This window comes from Spermophilus citellus, assembly GCF_964194105.1.
Source record: "Spermophilus citellus genome assembly, chromosome: 3".
In the NCBI taxonomy this organism is placed as follows: Eukaryota; Metazoa; Chordata; class Mammalia; order Rodentia; family Sciuridae; genus Spermophilus; species Spermophilus citellus.
Genome location: NC_138184.1, coordinates 18,128,235 through 18,149,598, shown reverse-complemented (window position 1 = coordinate 18,149,598; position 21,364 = coordinate 18,128,235). Strand labels below are relative to the sequence as shown.

At 36.8% G+C, this 21,364-nt stretch overlaps 1 protein-coding gene across 4 annotated transcripts in view; it reads right to left on the bottom strand.

The window, feature by feature from the left end:
* The window catches only part of SMARCC1 (SWI/SNF related BAF chromatin remodeling complex subunit C1), a 149,428-nt gene that overhangs the window by 34,753 nt on the left and 93,311 nt on the right, over positions 1 to 21,364 (bottom strand). For 3 of the 4 annotated variants that reach the window (XM_081285177.1, XM_081285175.1, XM_081285178.1), the window contains 5 exons: positions 18,219 to 18,477; positions 17,684 to 17,845; positions 6,688 to 6,743; positions 4,572 to 4,686; positions 3,808 to 3,962 (listed from right to left, as the gene is read on the bottom strand). In XM_081285177.1, coding sequence (XP_081141303.1) covers positions 3,808 to 3,962; positions 4,572 to 4,686; positions 6,688 to 6,743; positions 17,684 to 17,845; positions 18,219 to 18,477 — 747 coding nt within the window. The remainder of the gene's footprint in view (positions 1 to 3,807; positions 3,963 to 4,571; positions 4,687 to 6,687; positions 6,744 to 17,683; positions 17,846 to 18,218; positions 18,478 to 21,364) is intronic. The other variant, XM_081285176.1, reaches the window with a different exon arrangement.

Genomic DNA, 21,364 nt, shown 5'->3' with positions numbered 1-21,364 from the left:
ATATATTTCTGAGATATTAAGAAAATTACTTTGTATTACCCCAGAGCTAACACCTACTTTCACCATTTTAGGGATGTAAAACATGGAGTGGTTTGTGAATAAAACTGAAAAAAATGTATGTGACTTTAAGGAAACATGGTCTCCTGCTTTCTTGGAAGAGCGGAATCTATTGTTGTTGGAAAAAGAGAGAGTGAGTGCGCGCGTGCAAGCGCACATGTTCAAGTAATTCTAGTTTATTCCAGGAACAGTTCTGGGCCCTTCCTTTCCTCTAAGTCTAAATGCTCCAATGGAAGGGACCTAACTAATGGTGCTCCTGCTTACATTCACACACTCTTACCTCAGGTGGCACAATTCACAACTTATCAGTAGATGCAATGCAAAAATGGACATATTCTTGAAGAGCATCTCCTATAGTAAGGATGGGGAGAAACCAGAAAGCATGCCACCTCATCTGTTCAGGAGCTCGATGTAGAGACTAATTATCACTTCATGTCAGAGGGTGACAAACTCTTAATAATAATAAGGCTGTTTATAGATACAATTAAGAGAGTAACTGAAACTTAGATTGGCTAGCTAAGTTATACTAATTACAGTAATTTAAGTGAATTCCTTACCCTCTGATTACCATGTAGTACAAAAATGATTAGGTGCTGTGAGATATATCAGATGCAGCTGTAAGAGGTACAGAATAGCTCACATGTGCCAAGCTATATAGCATAAGCATGTATAGTACATTCACAAACCAGAGGGAAACATAATAAAAATGAAAATCTAGCCAGGTGTGGTGGTGCACACCTAGAATCCCAGTGGCTTGGGAGGCTGAGGCAGGAGCTGAGGCAGGAGGATCACGAGTTCAAAGCCAGCCTCAGCAAAAGTGAAGTGTTAAACAACTCAGTGAGACCCTATCTCTAAATAAAATACAAAATAAGGCTGGGGATGTGGCTATCAGTTCAATCTCTGGTACGGGGGTGGGGGGACACAAAAATATAACTTCTTAGTAATTTAAAATATGAGCAGAATGAAATTTTATCTCAGGGGGAAACAGCATTCTGTAGACACTTTTCTGAATAGTGAAGGCCTCAGCCAAATGATCCATAAAGGTAGTTTCTATGCAGTAAAAAATTCAAAGAGTTGTAAGATGGTCAGTAAGTAGTGCCTACTAAATGCATTTCTGTGCCCAAAGCTGCAGATATTAAATAGCTGTGATATCTGAGAAAAACACAAGGTATTTGTGAAACTTTTCAAAGTAGCCTACCAGTTTAATTCCTTCTCAGGCAAGGAATTAAGGCCACAGCACAGTGATATAGAGTGGGGAAATAACAGGAAAGAGTAAAAGAAACATATTCTGAGGGAAGCTAGAGGTTAAAACATGATTCTGTTTAACAAAATGGCATAAAGAAAATAATACAGGAGGTACACATTAAGAAAACAGGCTTGGGCTGGGTTTGTGGCTCAGTGGTAGAGTGCTTGCTTGGCATCTGCGAGTCCCTGGGTTCGATCCTCAGCACCACATATAAATAAAGAAATAAAATCCATTGGCAACTAAAAATTATTAAAAAAAGAAAAGAAAAAGAAAACAGGCTTGAAAACCAAAAAGGGTTCTGATCACAAAGAAATTCTGAACCCCTACTAAAGACTCTGAAATTTTAAACGGATGGAGAGGGAAGTTATTAAAGCAGTATAGTTCAGGGTCCTTCCTTTCCTTTAAGCCTGAAGACCCAGATGGAAGGGACCCAGAGAGCACCTTGTCAGTGCGCTCCTGCTTCCAGTCTCATGCCCCTCCAGTCTCATGCAAGTCACAGGTATCAGTAGGATGCAATGCAAAAACGGACATGTTCCATGTCAGGTGCAGTGGTGCATGCCTGTAATCCAAGAGACTTGGGAGGTTGAGGCAAGAAGATTCCAAGTTTGAGGTTAGGACCTCAGCAAATTAGCAAGGTCCTAAGCAACTTAGCAAGATTCTTTCTCAAAATTAAAAAATAACCAAACAAAATAAAGGTATTGTGTCCATCTACAAGTAAAGAAAAAATTAAAAAAGGGCTTGGGATGTGGCTCAGTGGTAAGCCAGGATGGGGAAAGCATGCTACCTTATCTGTTCAGGAGCTAGCTCTAGAGCCTCTACTAGGCCCTGGGTTCAATCCTCAGTACCACATAAAAATAAACAAATACAAAATAAAGATACTATGTCCATTTACAACTTAATTTTTTTTTAAATAAATAATAATTTAAAAAAGTGCTAGAGATATAGCTCAGTGGTGGAGCAGAATACCCCTAGGTTCAATTACTAGGACCAAGGTTAAAAAATAAAAAAATAAAAGTAAGGGAAGCTGACCTAAGGGAGGGTGGGACATTAACAGATGACCTAGAGGGCTAGGAAGAATTTGGTAGCTGACCAGACAGGGAATGTTAAAAGAATCAGAGCAATCAAAGATCACCTGAAGTTGCAGGCCTGGAGGATGAGAAAGAAAAGTTCTTGAATCATCTAGTCATGTTAGCATCTAGCATCTCATCTATAAAACGAAAGAATATGCCCAAGACAATCCTTAAAGTTTCTAAGAACTCTGGTAACGACATTAACAATAAGAATTCAGCTCAGAGATAAGCTGACAAAACAGTCCTAGGAAAAGACATAAACGGTGTTTCCAATGAAGGCATAAAACTAGAAAACATGAAACACAAATTGGTATCTATATTAGCACCCACTTAAGCATGAGTATACTTCAAAACTTCCTAGAGGAACTGTGTTGGTGGTGGTAGGGGAGAGTGAATACTTAAAATTGAGCTAAAAAGCCATACAGATCAAAAGATACCTTTGGAAGACCTGGGAACTATGAATATGTGGGATGTCAAACGATTATAATAGTAAATATCAGCTGGGAAACTGCTGGGTTGACTGAACATTACTCTGCCTTCTAGACACCCATTCTCCCAAGACCATCTGGACATAGGTCACATGGGTGGGCACTCAAAACAGTGGCCTTGTGGTTGGAACTGGTTCATCTATGGGTCTTTTATGAATCATTTTCAGAAAAATTCACAGGAGCTGAAAATTTTGAGGAAATTAAAAAGCATGAAAGAACACCTTTACCAAGCTCAAGATAAAAAATGATTAGAAATGTACTTATAATCACTGCTTTTTGAACGTGGTAACCTATAATGGAAGGAAACTACTTCTGAGGTAGAATGTAGAAAAGATTTTTTAAAACTTCATATATTCATGTTTGGAATACTTTAAAATGCTAAATTAACATGAAGTGGAGAAAAGTAACATTTTCTTGTCTTCTTAAATATGCTGTGCAGCCGATACTTTATTATAAATAGAAAAAACCACCCCCAGAAAAGCTGGCAAATTCAAGCAGAAAAAGAGCTATTTTCGGTTCCCTCCCTCCTCTCAGTCTGTAATAAGGGTGATGTATTTATATAAGGAAACAAGATTTTTGTCTTAAAAATAGTAAGGATTTCAATCTAATAGAGATTATTTGAACAATGGTCCAAGACAAGTTCTATTGACAAATTCATCACAAAAAGACAATTGGTCCCTAAAAGGGATTTCAGTATCTGCCTTCAATCTCTGTAGTCTTCACAAGGCTAAATGACACAATGAATGGAATGAAAAAAGTCACCCTTTAGGACCGGATTTCCTTTTTCTTCCAACCTCCTCCTGCCTGTGAATTTCTTAACCTAGAAATGCCATTCAAGCAAATAGTCATCTCCTATTGGGAGCAAGGCTCTTTATACTAAATGTTTCCAATTAACTCAATACAATATGGCCATTCATAGTGTAACAGAACACTGCAAAGGGCTGACCTTGGCTTTGGTAGCAGCTGAGGCAAGAGCAGCTGCTGCTGCTGTGGCAACATTTCCTTCAGAAATTTCATGTTCCACTTTCTTCTTCCCAGTATCACTTTCTCTTTCTTTACATGTATCAGTGAGTTCCTTGTTCTCTTCAGTCTCCTTTTCTTCTGAAAATATCAGAAAGCTTTATTACCAGTGTACATAGTTTCCATAACCCATGTTCCCTCTCACCTCAGCCCTTTTCTTCTTCTTCTTCTTTTTTTTTAAGTTTTGTTCAATCATTCCAAGCATTTAGGTCTGCCACTTTTTGAGATGTACTTTCTAAATGTCTTCCTGTTATTTCTCTAGGTTCTGTGTATAGTTCCCTTGGATATAAAGGAAAATTCAGGAGAACTTAGAACCTAAGACCCACAAATTTGTTTATTAGTAAGCAGAATGCTCTGGGAACCCTTAGGGTCTAAAGAAAATCAGAAACTGAGAACAAAGTATTTCCACAAGCCTTGAGGAAGGTAAAAAGGGTTATATCAACCATAATAAAATGGCAGGTACAGGGGCTGTGCTTCAGTGGTACTGAATAACTTGTTCATCTGTGTACTATTGAAAATGAAGAGGCAAAATAAAACTACCAGAATCTGCACTGGTACCTAGCTGCTGAATGAAATTCAAATGCGAATTTATTACATTAAACTACAAACCCAAAATAAATGAAGAAACATTTCTACCTGCATTTTTTAATAATTACATAATAATGAAATCTAAGGAACTCTTCAAATTACCTGACTTAACATCTTCACTAACTTCACTATCCTGTTCCTTCTCACTATTTTTTTCGTTTTCTCCATCTTGTACTTTATCACCTTCATCTGTTTCATTTTCCACTTTGTTTTCTGCCTGAAAGAGGTACAAAAACAAGAGAATAAGGAGTTAGTTAAAAACAGTCCTTTTAGAAGCAGGAAGAAATGCTACCAGGAAAAAAAAAAAAAAAAAAAAAGGTGACAAAGTTTTTTAATCTAACCATTTGTTGGTGATCTTAGGGACAGCCACCAAAAAGCAAATGTTCATGCACTGGGAACTGAATACTACAATTCCTTGGACAAATATGGTATTATTTTCTGATTTTGAAATTCCTATGACTCTAGATAAATTATATCACATCATCTATAAAATGGAGACACAATCATTAACTTGATCAAGCTGTTTTAAGAATTAAATGAGGGCTAGGGCTGTGGCTTAGCACATGAAAGGCCCTGGGTTCGATCCTCAGCATCACATAAAAATAAATAAAATAAAGGTATTGCCAAATACAACTAAAAAATAAATATAAAAAAACCAAGATTTTAAAAAATGAATGAATGGAATAAAAATATTGTGTCCAACTACAATTAAAAAATAAATATTAAAAAAAAGAATTAAATAAAATCAAACCTGGTAAAGTTTGCATCAAAATGATGCAAACTTATAATCCCAAATATTTAAGAGACCAGGACAGGAAAATTGCAAATGGGTGAGGCCAGCCTGGGCAATTTACCAAGATCTTGTCTCCAAAAAAAAAAGAGCATATAATGTAATTCAGTGGTAGAATGTTTATATAAAGCACTGGGTTTTATTCACAGTACTGCCCAAAAAAGAAATTCAGGGGATAAAAAAAGAATAAAAAACAAAAAACAAGAAAATACAAAGCATGAGACACAGTAGGAATTACAATCCATTTTATTATTATCCTATATTCTCCTTACCTATAAATTTTTATTTATTTTTATTTTTTTTAGTTTTCGGCGGACAAAACACCTTTGTTTGTATGTGGTGCTGAGGATCGAACCCGGGCCACACGCATGCCAGGCGAGCACGCTACCGCTTGAGCCACATCCCCAGCCCCTCCTTACCTATAAATTAAGAATATCACATGTAATCAAGACTTAAATCCCTGCTTTTACATACCCAAATGGTGACTGACTGCCCATTATATTCTGTAACACTCTGGGGAATGTAAACACCCAGATCCAGTCCGTGAAGAGGCTATATGGTCTTATTTTGTCTAGCCTACCTTGAATTTACAATTTCCTATGAACAGCGAATAGGTCAATAACATTCTGAGCACTTTGATGCCCTCCTTGCACTGATACACTATTGTCTCTCCCTACCTAGCATTGTTAATAGTTCTATCCACTCTTTAAAAACTACCTCAACTGTAATCCCAGCGGCTCAGGAGGATGAGGCAGGAGGATCATGAGTTCAAATTCAGCCTCAGCCTCAGCAACTCAGTGAGACCCTGTCTCTATTTTGTATTTTTACTTAAAATACAAAATAGGGCTGAGGATGTGGTTTAATGGTGCTACACGCCTGAGTGTCCCTGAGTTTAATCCCTAGTAAGCCGCCCCCCCCCCAAAAAATATCTCAAATGTCAGCTTCTCATTAAATCTTTTATAATATTCTGCTGGCAGTTAACTCTCTTAGAAAACAATGTCATGACTTTAATTCTCTTCTGGAACAAGTATAGGACCTAGAGACTAAAATTCAATATTCACCATTAACTTTTTAAAAAGTTTGTGGAGTTACAGATTGAACCCAGGGTCATGTGCATGCAAGGCAAGCAACAACTGAGCTATATCCCCAGCAACACTAACTTTTGTATTCATATTTCTAAATTGTGTCTGAAAGGGGTACAAAAGAAGATAGGGTATGGATAAATCTTCAGCAAATAAATAAGTGGAAAATTCTTATCATATGTTGGGAGAACTATATCTTAAACAACAAATCCAAGTGGTTGACAGAACTATTCATAATTCCCTGAAAGGGATTCAAACAAATACAAAAAACTTGAAACCATTATGTTCAAAAGGCATGCTCTCTCTCTGGTTTTTCCTACTGTAAGACAATTCAAATAGACCTTACCTTTTCAGGCTGCTGAGCTTCAGGGTCTGTTTCCATCTTTTCTTCTTCACCTCCTTCTACAAGTAAAAAAATAAGAAAAATATGGACAGAGCTAAAAATTTTAAGGCAAAAAAAAAAAATTACTTAGCACTCATTTAACAAATTTTTAATCAGATACTAAATTCTGATAAGCCCAATATTCACCAAACTCCAAGAGCATCACATTCTGGCTGGAGAGGATACAAACCAACAAGTCAACCACAGTTCACAAGAGGCACTATGAGATGTGTTGGGAAGCAGAGGAGTGTATGACTACTTGTCACAGAATGATGACAACTACATGAACATTTTCTAAGCAGAAATGTCACTGGGGCAGTGATAGCATGTGCATACAGAAAAGCATTCTAGGGAGAAAAAAGATAGGTACAGAGGAAATACAAACTACAAGAAAATAAAAATTACAGGGAGATGATGTTGGTGTGGCTTGCATAATAAAGTTCCCTGAGGGGCTGGGGTTGTGGCTCAGTGGTAGAGCACTCACCTAGTACAAAGTAAGAAAATTTCCTAACACTAAGGTGCTACTATCTTTTCAGTTTGATTCTTACATAAATGTGTAAAGGCTACTTGACGTTTTATGAAGCCATCGCTCCAATGGATGGATGGCTAAAGGAACATGTTCTTGTAAATGCATTTAGTAATCTTTTGATTTCTAAAATAGTAAATATCAACAGACATAATCTTCATAAATTGAAGCACCTTGGGCTCCTAAATTTTGTTGAAGAGCATAAAGGACAACTGAGATCAAAAATTTTGAGAATTACTAGTAAAATCAATGTTGTCTTGTCAAAGAGGAACAGAATGAGTAGCCTAGCAGGAAGTTATTCAATACTGGGAGACTATTCCTGTCTTTCCCTACATTGAAGTTTAAGCATTTCACAAGACAGCAATATACAGCTCAAATTTGTGAGTCTTCCAGCTCAACATCTTAGTTACAATCTACCTTTCTGGCCAGGCTTGCTATGTCCCCATTTGAACTTTGTACAAAGGCCAGTCTGGTTTAATTCCTACACTAAATAACCTTCCCTTCTGTTTCTGCGCCTTCGTTCTCATTGTTCTACACAAAGGACTACTTGCTCCAATCTGCTCAGTGACGTACTAAACAAGTTTTCCATGTTCAGCTCAAATTCCACTCTCCTTGTGAAGCCTTTCTAAGTCTAAAATAATGTGTAACTTTGTTCTGTTATAGCACTTCCTATGCATAGTGCTCCTTGAACCAATTAGTACTATGCATCCTTCACTGTATCCCCAAACTCTCCAACAATGGAATGGTTTTTTCATGTATGTGTAAACCTCAATCATTAGAGGTTATTAAATGTGTTTTATATAACTTCTGAATTGCTAATAAAAAGAGGTATACATCGAGTAAACAAAATGCCTGATCTGATAAAATGGTCCCTGAAAGGCAGGCAATTATATAAGGAAAGACATTTTCTTCCTGAAAATATGAGTAATCAAGGAAGTCACTTAAATTCTAGCTAGTCCTTAAAGGTTAAATTGTCCAATTAAGAAGTGCTCAGAAATTTGAGTCTCTATTTCAATGTCTTTTAAAACAGATCTGAAAGGTTCATTTTAATATAAGAGTAATAAAGAGAAGAGAGAAGCCCACTCCACAAGATGTGTCTCATAATAAAATACTGTTCCTCTGTTTTCTTGGGTTCACTGCCCTAGTGTATTTTTACACGTGGTGTTTTAGAAGTGCCTGACTTTATAAATAGTGTTATGGAAATCCTCATGGTGAGAATAGTGAGGCTATTTATAAGTTATGAGTAGTATCTGAGGCAAGAATTTTAATAGTCACTTCTGAGTTTTATGTTCCTAGAAAGTAAACCTTTTCAATATTATTATAGGATGATCTTCTTAATCTCATGATAGGCTACAGATCTAAATCTTCTTGAAAACTACGTATGATAACTTGGGCTGTTCTTTACAGTGCTGTGACAATGGCTCCAGATGTATTTTTTGAAGCCCTTTATTCTTCAGGCTAAGGAGCTCTGTGGACATTACATGAATTGATCATAAAAGAATCTTCTCTAATCATCCTATTTGCGATTCAATTTCCCAAAAGCATAGTTAATTATAAGGATAACACAAAAATTCACCTCTGAAATTTCTCTAAACTAAAATTAAGATACAGACAGTTAATCTAATCATTAGCAAAAAGGTAATAAGATTTTAAAAACCCTGATACTTGAGATGAGGAAATACCAATGGGGATTATGATAAAAAGTATGACAGACCCTTACTGGTTCTTTTTAGGTATGGGGATTTAACCCAGGAGCGCTTTACCACTAAGTACATCCCCAGTCCTTTTTATTTGTATACAGGGACTCACTGCGTTATTTAGTGTTTTATTAAATTGACAAGGATGGCCTTGAACTTGTGATCTTCCTGCTTTAGCTTCCTGAGTCACTGGAATTACAGGCATGTGCATCATGACCAGCACCCTTACTGGCTCTTGAATGTGCACGCTCATTCCAACTTTCTTCATGAAAAATTTAATATCCCAAAAGGGGCCAAAATTTACTATAATACTTAATGTAGGAAAATGTCCTCATCTTCAAAAAAAAAAAAAAAAAAGTGATGGAACTGCTTAGAGTGCAAAGAATCATTCTGTCCACAACTTACTTTAAAATATTTCACCAAAAATAACAAATAACCACTTATTTAGATGGCAAAACACCTATGGGCTAAGTGGTTGCCCAGTGGTAAGAATATGTGCTGGGCTGGTGATGTGGCTCAAGCAGTAGCGTGCTTGCCTGGCATGTGTGGGGCCCTGGGTTCTATCCTCAACACCACATAAAAATAAAGATACTGTGTCCACCTAAAACTAAAAAATAAATATTAAAAAAAGAATATGTGCTAAGCATGCACAAGATCCCACATTTAATCCCCTGCATTTAATTGCATGCTTGTGCGTACGTACACACACACACACACACACACACACACACACACAAACTATACAGTTAGATAAATATGGTAAAGCTAAACCTGATGGGTATAGAAATTTTTCACCAAATAGCCTATCAATTTCAGTATGTTTATTAAAAATAAAGAGGTTATCAGAAAAACTATTTTGCTTAGCCTACAGGTCAAGTGAAGAAAAAACTTAACGAAGCCATTTAATAAAATCCTGAAAAAAGCCTATCCCCCCGCCCCCCACGGGGGATTGAATCCAGGGCCTTGAACATATAGACAACTATTCTACCACCGAGCTATAGCCCCAGACCATAATAAAACTTTTTAATAATAGTTTTAGTGATGCAACAAAGAAAAAAATTTTGATGTTTAAATATATTACATAATTAATCAATTTAACAACTACTTGATAGTGTCAGTGTCACTATCTTTCTCTTCCTCCCCCCCCCCCCCCTTAGTACTGGGTCTTGAAATCAGGGGCACTCTATCAGTGAGTGACATTCCTTGCTCATTTTATTTTGAGGCAGGGTCTCGCTAAGTTGCTAAGGCTGGCCTCAAATTTGCAATCCTCCTGTGTTAGCCTTCTATGTCACAGGGATTACAGGTATAAGAGATAGGGCATGTTCTCAACAGAACGGTTGAAACAGCCAGATTCTGACAATCCTTTGCTTAATTCCTCCACTGGCTCTACCTCACTTAGGGTAAACATTAAAACTTTATGAAGAACCACAAAGGGTCTCATCATCTGATAGGAATGCCTGTCTCTGCCAACCCAGAACTTCCTTGCTGTTCCTCAATTGTGCTGGGTAGATACTGCCCAGGGTCCTTTATAGGCTGCTCCCCTGCCTGGAACACTCTTATTCTAGGTGTCTACATGGCTCCCTCCCTGACCTGATTTACATCTTCATTTGAATGTAACTTTGTCAATGAGACATTATTTGACCATTATTTACAACACCTATGTAACCCCACGTTTCAATTTCTGGATTTTACAATGAAAACAATGCTACTTCCTCATTCAGACCATTTCAAATTGCAGTTCCCCACATTTCACTCTTATCCTCCTCATTCCTGCTTTATTTTTCACCATAGCATTTGTCATCCAACACTCTTTCTATATATTAAATTTTAATTTATATATTCAAATTTTATTTATTGGATTAAATTGATATTATCTTACATCTATAAAATATCAAGTCCACAAAGCAGGGATTTTGGTCTACTTTATTCACAAGTACCATAGCATTGAGAACACACAAAAAAAATTACATGATAACGTTTACAATTTCATCATTGTAAGTTAATATTTAAAAGCTCAGTTAACAAAAACCTTTAATCCAAAATGCTTCTCTTGAATAGGCTCAATACACTCACATTGAATGACTTGCTGGGTTTATTATTTTCAGCATTCAACAGCACATAAATGATCAACCACAGTTATACTGCCCGCTTGGTGTTCTTGGGTATTTCTGTAAGCAGATCCTATTCTCAGAAGGGTTTGGGTCTTCTTCCATTGTATTTCCATATAAGAATATATAAGAATATAAGATAGTATGGTACTTTGGAGCTTTTAGGCCTTTAAAGATCTTTCCTCAATAAATAAAAACTGTACAGGCATACCTATATATCTTACTTATTTTTACTTCTGGTACCCTACTTTAATGAAGAGAGTTTCCAAATACATCAGAGAATTAAAACAAAGAAACAAACAAAAATCCTGGGGCAGGGGGATGTAGCACAGTTGGTAGAGTACTTGCCTCACATCCACAAGGTCCTGGGTTCAATCCCCAGCATCTCAGAAAAGGAGAGAGAGAGAAAAAAAAAAAAAAAAACCCCAAAAAGCAAAAAACCACCACTTTCCATTTGATGTTGATTTCTCCTACTTTTCCCTCAGGGCAAATAAAAAATCTAATAATATTTTTAATTAGCCCCCCCCAAAAGGTCTCAAATATCAATAATTTTTGAATACTCAGAATGGTCTGTCAAAAACAAACAAACCAACCCCTAACAACACAAATTTAGAGGAACCAGATCTTGATGAATATACAGTGAAGAGAATGGACTATAAAAGTTCCTTTTTGTAAAGTTGCTATGATGTGGATATGGTTTAAGTGTGTCTCCTAAAAGATCATGAGTTGAGTGTAATAATGTTAAGAGGGGGGTTGGGGGTTGTGGCTCAGTGGCAGAGCACTTGCCTAGCATGCATGAGGCACTGGGTTCGATCCTCAGCACCACATACAAATGAATAAATAAAATAAAGATCTACAAATAATGTTAAGAGGGGAGGTCTAATCAAAAAAATGGAAACAACCTAAATATCCACCAAAGGATGAATGGATAAACAAAATGTGGTATACACACACACACACACACACACACACACACACACACACACACGGGAATGCTAATCAGCCATAAAAAGGAATAAAATCCTGTCACTGTCACATGGGTGAAACTGGAGACCAATATGTTAAGTGAAGTAAGTCAGGCACAGAGAGAAGTTACCCCAAAGTCTCACTCATATGTAGAATATAAAAAAAATAATGTAATAGAAATTAAAAGCAGAATGGTGCTTACCACAGGCTAAGGTGAGTAAGGGATGAGAGAGACAGAAATGTTAGTCAATGGGTACTAAGTTACAGTTAGAGACAAGAAACAAATTCTGGTGTGCTATTGCAAAGTAGGCTGACTACAGATAAGATAGTGTTAACAAACTAGGTTAATGATAGAAACAAACAAACAAAATCTTACATTTTCTAAGGAAGCATATTTTTTCCCATGTTATAATTTAACTACAGTTAATAAAATAACATGTATTACACAGTAAATGAAGTAAAATTTAAATTCTACCATAAACCTACCATCCAAGTGCATTCTTAGGATCTTTCTAAGTAAAACTGTACATCATTCTATTTCAAATTGGTGAGCTATGTAATAGGCCATTATTTTGTTCTATGACATGTATGAGGCACACTGTTGACTTTCCACTATGAATTCTGCTGAGTTAGTTCCAAAGGAGAAACATTTGTTGTTTTCTAATTTAATCCAGTAGTCAAAGCTTAATATAAATCAGATTAACTATAACAGGCCTGCATTAATTATAAAAACATGTTCACAACTCATTCAGAAATATTCATATTAGAATGGTATTTTTCAAGCCCTTGTTAAAAGTATCCAAATACTGGGCTGGGGATATAGCTCAGTTGATAGAGTGCCTGTGTCCCATACACAAGGCCCTGGGTTCAATCCACAGCACCACCAAAAAAAAAAAAAAAAAAAAAAAAAAAATGTATCCAAATTCTATTGCTGCAACTAGTGAGTTAACTATATCACACCTGGCACAGTTTAACTGATAGGCTACTTCCAGATCCGTGAATTAACTTTGCTGCTCTCCTCATTCAAAGGCCAGATGGAGTCTCAAATGTTTCCTGCAACAGTCTTTCCCAAAGTTTGCCCACTGCAGAAATCAGACGTTCACAGATTAATCAAGAAGCTCCAGCCTCACAAAGACTAAGCCTATTAGATATTTTGGTCATCTTTGTTTCAAATTCTACTTCTAAATTTCAAATTAGAAATGGCTAAATTTGCAAGTTGTTTTTTAACCAATGATGCTCTATGGTATGTATCATCCCTCTACCCACAATTTTTAAATCGGTACATGTAAAAGTATGTCCTGCATTTCGCAAAGTACAGGAGCTTCACTGAACGAATAAGAAGGCTTTGCCAATACTTTTCATTTCCATGACCATGGGGAACCAAAAGACCCTACAAAGAACACTCCCCCTGCATTAAAAAAAAGTTGAGAAAAATAAAATCCAGGAATAAATTAACCTCTGGTTCTCCCAGTCTAAACTGGGCACTGTCTTGTGATGCAGAATTGACAAAAAGAAACAGAGATGTGACTTGGCTTCCTAATTTCAGTCTGTACTAAAGAAAAGGAAAATATTTGAGTTTTCAAACTAACAAATGACTGTATATAACTCTTCGAATCAAAGGCCTGGTACTTCATATATAGGCAATACTAAGAAAAGTTAGGGCAAAAAATTTAATGAGAGGTTTGATTAATCTGAAAATAAGCCTCTTGTATAAGAACATTTAACAAATTACTGATGGGTATAGAAAGTGATTTGAGTCATTTTACTCCTTTTCAAGACTGATTAAACAAAAACAGAAAAGCCCTTAATAGCAAAAATGTCTCCTGTCCAATATCACAGAAAGGAAAAAGCTAAATAACACAATACAGAGAGTACATAAGCTTACCTTTCATTTTACAAACAATTCAGAGTCACAAAAACTAAATAGCTTTTTAAAGTTCTGTGGCTATAAAGAGCAGAAATAAAGGCAGAACTTATCTCCAGACTCTTCCAATCCAAAAACCTATATGCTGTTATAAGAGATCCACTCTAGACCCAAAAATTCAGACAGAAAGTAACAAGATGGAAAAAGATGTTCGATGCAAATTGTAACCAAAAGACAAATAAAATGGTATGCTTAAAAAAAAAAAAAAAAAGGATGTGAAAATGCTACAAAAGAGGAAAAGGGTCCATCCATTAAAAAATCATAATAATTATAAACACATGTGCAACGAACAACTGAGCCTACGAATATAAAAAGCAAAAATATTCAGAATTAAAGGACTAAATGAACAACAATGGTTGGAGATTTCAAGACCTTGTTTTTTTTTAAAATATTTTTATTTATTTATGTTTTTTTTAGGTGTAGATGGACACAACACAATGCCTTTATTTTTATGTGGTGCTGAGGTTTGTGGTTTGAACCTGGGTCCCACCAGTGCTAGGCGAGCACTCTATCGCTGAGCCACAATCCCAGCCCATCAAGACCTTATTTTTAATAGAAGATGTAACTACACAGAACATAAACAAGGAAGCAGATGAATTGAACAATTCTTTGCAAGAAAAGTCTAAACAATTTTTTCGAGTGCTTCAAGAACATTCTCTAGGATAAAATACGTATTAGATTAAAAAAGTCAATTAATTTTAAAATATAGAAATAACACAATGTCATTTCTGAGTCCACTTGAATACAATTAGAAATCAAATAATAACACAAGGGCTGGGACTGTGGCTCAATGGCAGAGCGCTTGCCTAGCATGTGTATGTGTGAGACAGTGGGTTCGATTCTCACACTGCATATTAATAAATAAAATAAAGGTCCATCGAGAATTAAAAGAAAAAAAGAAAGAAATCAAATAAAACAAGAAAATCTAAAAAAAAAATCAGTAAATTTGTAAAGTCAACAATAACATACTCTAAAATGATTAATGAGTCAAAGAAGGAAGCACAAGAAAAATTACAAAGTCCTTTGAAAAGAATAAAAAAACAGCTAAATATAGTAAAACTATATTTTTACTATAGTACTAAAAAGGAAATTGATACGGCTATAATTGTCTACATTAGGTAACAAATGACTACATTCCCCCTTAAAGGAAGTAGATAAAACGACTAAACTTAGTCCAATGTAAGCAGAAGAAAGGATATAATAAAGAATCTGAAGAGATGCTTCTCAGAAGATGATGTACAATCAATCAACAAATACATAAAAAAGTTCATCATCACTAGTAATTAGAAAAATGCAAATCAAAACCACTCTAAGATTTCATCTCACTCCAGTCAGAATGGCAGCTATTATGCATATAAACAACAATAAGTGTTGGCGAGGATGTGGGGGAAAAGTACACTCATACACTGTTGGTGGAACTGCAAATTGGTGCAGCCAATATGGAAAACAGTATGGAGATTTGTTAAAAAATTGGGAATGAAACCACCATTTGACCCAACTGTCCCTCTCCTCTATACCCAAAAGACTTAAAAAGAGCATACTACATGGACACAGCCACATCAATGTTTATAGCAGCACAATTCACAATAGCTAAACTGTGGAACGAACCTAGATGTCCTACAACAGATGAATGAAAATGTGGCATATATATATATACACAATGGACTACTACTCAGCAATAAAAGAATAAAATCATGGCATTTGCAGGTAAATGGAGAGAGTTAGATAAGTACATGAATTGGTGTGAACAAAATTGCATTTGAAAAACCAGAACCTCCATGCCTTATTAATGTGAACATAAAATGGTGCAGTCACTAGGAAAAATATGGTAGTTTCACAAAAAGGTTGCAAATAAATGTTCATATTAGTATTATTTAACAGTATAAAAGTGGAGACAATGCAAATGCCCATAAACTGATGAACAGGTAAATAAAATACAGTAAATCCACCCAGAGGAATAGTATTTAGTGCCCAAAAAATGAAGTCCCTGCTGTCTGAGGAGGCCTCCAGGAACCAGTGTGCCTTTTAACCTGCCACAGCCACACTTCTGGATGTCTGTGACTTATGCACCAATGTCCAGCCCTCAATAAGACTTCATACCTCCGGAGTAAGCTAATTCTTCCTTCTTTGGTTCCTGCAAAATTGAACCCAGTGGTGCTAATCCCTGAGCCACATCCCAGTGCTTGGAGACAGTCTGGCTCGCCAACTATTGCTGCAGGCCTCTGGGGATTACAGGGTTGAGCACTGCCCACCCTGACCTCAGCTAATTCTTCACATGAAGATAAGACTAGCATATTGAGTCGCCAGTAGGGGTAGAGAACCCTGGTCTCATGGACTCTATTAGGCTACTAGGATGCCCACTAAAGAGGACATACAAGGGTGAAATGGGAATGTGGTTTCTCCTAGAGGCATTATTACTGGGTACCCCTAACTCTAGCCTATTTTCAATATGCCTAATTTCCAGTGGCCAGTGGGTTTGACATTCATGTTCCAATTGGGGAAATGTCCAAACCTAACCCTCAGCTACAGAGGGAATTCAGAGATTTACAGACTTTTCAGTGTTGCCTGGGTTCCCTGTGCCTTTGATTCCCCTTTCCAAAGGGCCCCCAAGGGAGACGGAGTGTGGGGAGCTGCTAGAGGCTTAGCCATTGCTGAGATCTGCTTGGGAAGGTGGCTCCCTGCACTGGACATCCTCCGACCTGGGCCAAGTAGTTGGCATTGCAGGCAGGAGCTACAACGCAGCTGAACATTGTCTTTAATAAACTGTTTTCTTTGGAAAAAAAAAAAAAAAAAGAAGTCCTGGCAGGTGTGGGGTTGCATGCCTGTAAGTCCAGCAAGTCAAGAGATGGAGGTGGGAAGACAGTGAGTAGGAGGTCAGCCTGGGGTAGGGAAGGGATGGAGTACTGAATCATGCTGTAACACCAATAAACCTTGAAAATATGCTAAATAAAATAAGCCAGACACAAAAGACCACATATTATATGATACCCTTTGCATGAAATGTTGAGAATAGGCAAATCTACAGAGACAGAAAGCAGACTGATGGTTATCAGGCTAAGGAGGAGGAATGGGGAATAACCACTTAGAATTTGATAATTCCTTTTGGTGATGAAAACTTCCTGGAATTATATATATAATGGTGAAAGACATAGAATACTGTGAATATGTTAGAAGCTACTGGATTATAAACCCTTAAGTGGTTAAAAGGGGAATATTATAGAAATTTTTATGTAAGTTATAAAAATCAAAGGGAATTAAATTAAACATAAATATACAAATATTAATTTAAAACAATTCAACATAAATTGAACACAAAAAGTACCTTCAATATTCTTATAACTAGTGCTGGGGTTATGGCTCAGCGGTACAGCGCTCACCTAGCACGTGCCAGGCCCTGGGTTTGATCCTCAGCACCACATAAAAATAAATAAATAACGGCATTGTGTCCAACTACAACTAAAAAATAAATATTAAAAACACAAATTCTTATAACAATATGCTCAAAACCTAGATCTACAGCTGTCAAATGCTTCACAAGTATGGTATTGTTATCAATTGCGGGACTTTTTTTTTTTTTTTTTTAAGTTTGAGCTACCATAAAAAAAAGCAGTAAGATAGAAAAAAGTCATATACTAATTTTAAGAGGCAAGGTTATGATTATTTATGAAGTATTTTTTAGAAAGCTGTTGGGGAATACAAACATCTAGTAACCCTGTCCTTGTATTCAGCAGTGACTCACCAAGCTTCTCAGGCTCTTCAGGCCCTGTGCCTGCAATACAGCTGCTCTCCAAGCCATAGGTAGGATCCACTTTTCCAGAGGCTCGGGCAGCCTCTTGTACTTTCTTAACATGGGCTTCAACCAACTCCAGTGGTACCTCCTCTCGGACCCGAGAAAACTCCTCTGGTTCAACAATAAAAATGGAATAATAACCTAGTTTTGCACAAATATTTGCCTTAATTTTGAAACTGCTAGGATGTGTGACAAAGTAATATTCTCTTGGATGTAGTGACCTCCTTTGGGCTCAGTCCTTATACCAGCAAAATGAGATAAACATTAATGATTTATCTTATATATCACAGTCTTGCTAACTGCTACATTTAAAGTACCTCACTTTAACATGTTTTAGTACTTTTTACAAAGCACATGGTGTCTCTAAAGGATAACATCTGATTTTTATTATGTATAGAAATTAATGTAACAGCTAGTAATATTTAAATTTGATAAAAATTAAGGTTTTTTTGTTGGACAGATGGATTGGGGTGGGAGTCCATACCCAAAGCTGCTTTTGCTGCAGCAGATGCCACACGTGGGTCCACCACAGATGCCAAAAAAGCAACAGTACTCATGACTGGATTTCCCGACTGACTGAAAGGAACTGGCTGATAGGCCAGAGGCCCAAGGGAAGCATCTGAATTTTCGAGGTATGGGTCCTCAATGGGAAGCCTCAAAAAGTGGAGGATGCATTCATCCTGAGTACGACTTCCGACATGTTCTGACACTTTGTTCCAATCATCCTTATACATCTCCAGGGCCTAAAAGAGAAAAAACAGGACTTTTAATATGGTTTAACAAGGAATAATATGTAATGAAATTAGAAGCCTGTCACTGTTCTTTAGATAGCTATTAAAAAAAAAAAAGAACAAACAAACAAACAAAGAAATGGCGTTTGTTATACATAAAAAGGTGAATTTGAGCTGGACACGGTGGTGCATGCCTGTAATCCCTGCAGCGTGGGAGGCTGAAGCAGGAGGACTGTGGATTCAAAGTCAGCTCTTCTTATTTTTTATTTTGAGACAGGGTCTCACAAAGTTGCAGATGCTGGTCTCACTCTTGTGATCTTCCTTCCTCAACTTTGTCAGTAGCTGGGATTATAGGTGTACACACCACGCCTGGCTTCCAGCTCTTTTCATGTAGAAATTGATAAACTGATAATATAATTCATAATGTATACAAATGTCTACTTTTAAAATTTATAATTTTTTCAGGGAATCCTAAAAGTCTCCAATAAAAAGTAATATATCTGTAGGAGGAAAAAGGTGAAAATAAGGAATATGTAGTATGTCAAAGCAAACACAGTGATGCGCTCCTGTAATTGGAACGACTCGGAAGGCTGAAGCAAGCGAATCACAAGTTCAGCTTCAGCAATTTAGGAAGACCTTAAACAACTTTTTTTTTTAAAAAAAAAAGAATCTTTTTTGCGGGGCTGGGGATGTGGCTCAAGCGGTAGCGCGCACGCCTGGCATGCGTGCGGCCCGGGTTCAATCCTTAGCACCACATACCAACAAAGATGTTGTGTCCGCCGAGAACTAAAAAATAAATATTAAAAATTTTCTCTCTCTCTCCTCTCTCTTTAAAAAAAAAAATCTTTTTGCTACGTCTCTCATTCATTTTTTTTTTTTAGTTTTAGTTTTCGGCGGACACAACATCTTTGTATGTGGTACTGAGGATCGAACCAGGGCCTGCGCTATGACTCCAGCCCCATCACAAAATTTAGAGTGCAGGCCCTGGGTTCAATCCCCATACAGCATAAAAATTAAAACAAAAAATCTGTAGTGATTTACTGAATTTACTACTCTTATTCTATTCTCTCAGGGCTATCTTTCTTTCCTTTTTCTTTTTGGTAGGGTTGCAGATGGGGCCTTTGGCATGTTGAACAAGTGCTCTGCTACCAAGCTATATCACTAGCCCTACTAGGGCTGTGGTTTTCAATGGAGACAATTATACCTTTTTGGAGACACGTGGAAATGTTAGGAGACATTTGTGATGATACAAGTAGGGAGATAATACTATACTAGTATCTACTGAGTAAAGGCCATGGATGTTGTGAAATGTTCTATATTGCACACAGGAACCAAACTTCCCCCGATCGTATGGCTCAAATGTTAATAAGGTTGTGAATGACAACCTTAGTTTCAAAGCCTAATTAGCTGTGTGAAGGGCTTTCTACAATAGTTTGCTTTATGTTTACTTGCCTCAGTGAATTCATAAGCCTGGGCTCCAAATCCTGCTCCAGGCTTTCATTCTTACTGCAGTGATAGAGGACAATTCTCTTTTTTTGTTTGTTTTGAGAATTTTAATATTTATTTTGTAGTTTTCGGCGAACACAACATCTCTGTTTATATGTGGTGCTGAGGATCGAACCCGGGCCGCACCGCTTCAGCCACATCCCCAGCCCGATAGAGGACAATTCTAAAACTAAATCAGCAAATGCTCTACTCATTAAATCCTTGAAAAGTTAGGGAAATTATGAGTTTCCTTTGGATATTCAGTGACTTCAGGTAGTTCTAGAGGGAATTACTTAGAAGTCAAAAACATACCTACTAGGACTGTCTCAAATTTCTAATTACAGGTAGAACATGCTCTATCATAACCTTTTCCAATGAACTTCTTAACTTCTTCATTCATTTTGCTTCAACCAATCAAAAAAAAAAAAAAAAAAAAAAAAGAAAAGAAAAGAAAGAGTTCAAACTTTTTTCATTTTTATTTGCAGTACTGAGGACTGCAATACTGGGGGTACTCAATGACTGAGGTACATTCCCAGCCCTTTCTATATCTGAGACAATTGCTAAATTGCCAAGGCTGAGTCAGAACTTGGGATCTTCCTGCCTCAGCCCCCAAGGTAGCTAGGATTGTAAATATGCACCACAGTGCCTGGTGAAAGTTTTTTTTTTTTCTCCAGAATAAAGCTGGATTTGGGGAACCTTTCCAGATGCAAAATCTAAGCAAGAGTTAGCATCTAGAAGAACATATGGATCAGAAAGAGTAAAATGCCACAGCCTGGACACTGACTGTAGTATTACATGAAATGGGGAAATTGGAGAAAAGACTTCAATAGGGAAAAAGGTGAAAGACTGGCCAGGAAGGAAATAGGGTGACACAAAGAAGTTTTTTACTAGATATTTATTCCAGGATCAAGCCTTCATACTTAGATTCTTGGAACTTTTCTCTCTGTACTTTAATTCATCATTTTCTGTATTGCTAAACTGAAGTATGTTTCCCCAAAATGCTTTTTCTATCCTGCCTAAAACAATTTCACTGCTTATCATTATCTCATGAAGTTAAAGCCAATTATCACTAGGAGTCTGCCATCTCACTCTTTCTTCTTTAAGTTCCAGGAATACACAGACCCCACAACAATTCCTATGTATTGTGCATAAGAGTTTATTCTATAGTAGAAACACCTTGTATTAGAACAACTACTTCCATACCATTCCCAGAAAGCTGTTCATTTTATCTTATATATGCAGCCCATTTGCATAACAGCTCTTTTGTGTTTGGTGCTCTGGGTATACCTCCTATAATAAAATTGGGAATACTGTATTCAAGTGTTGTATTTTATTTATTTCACCTGCTAGATTATGAACTCTTTGATGGTAGGCACTGTGTCCTAGTCATCTCAATCTGTGGTGTTTGTCACAG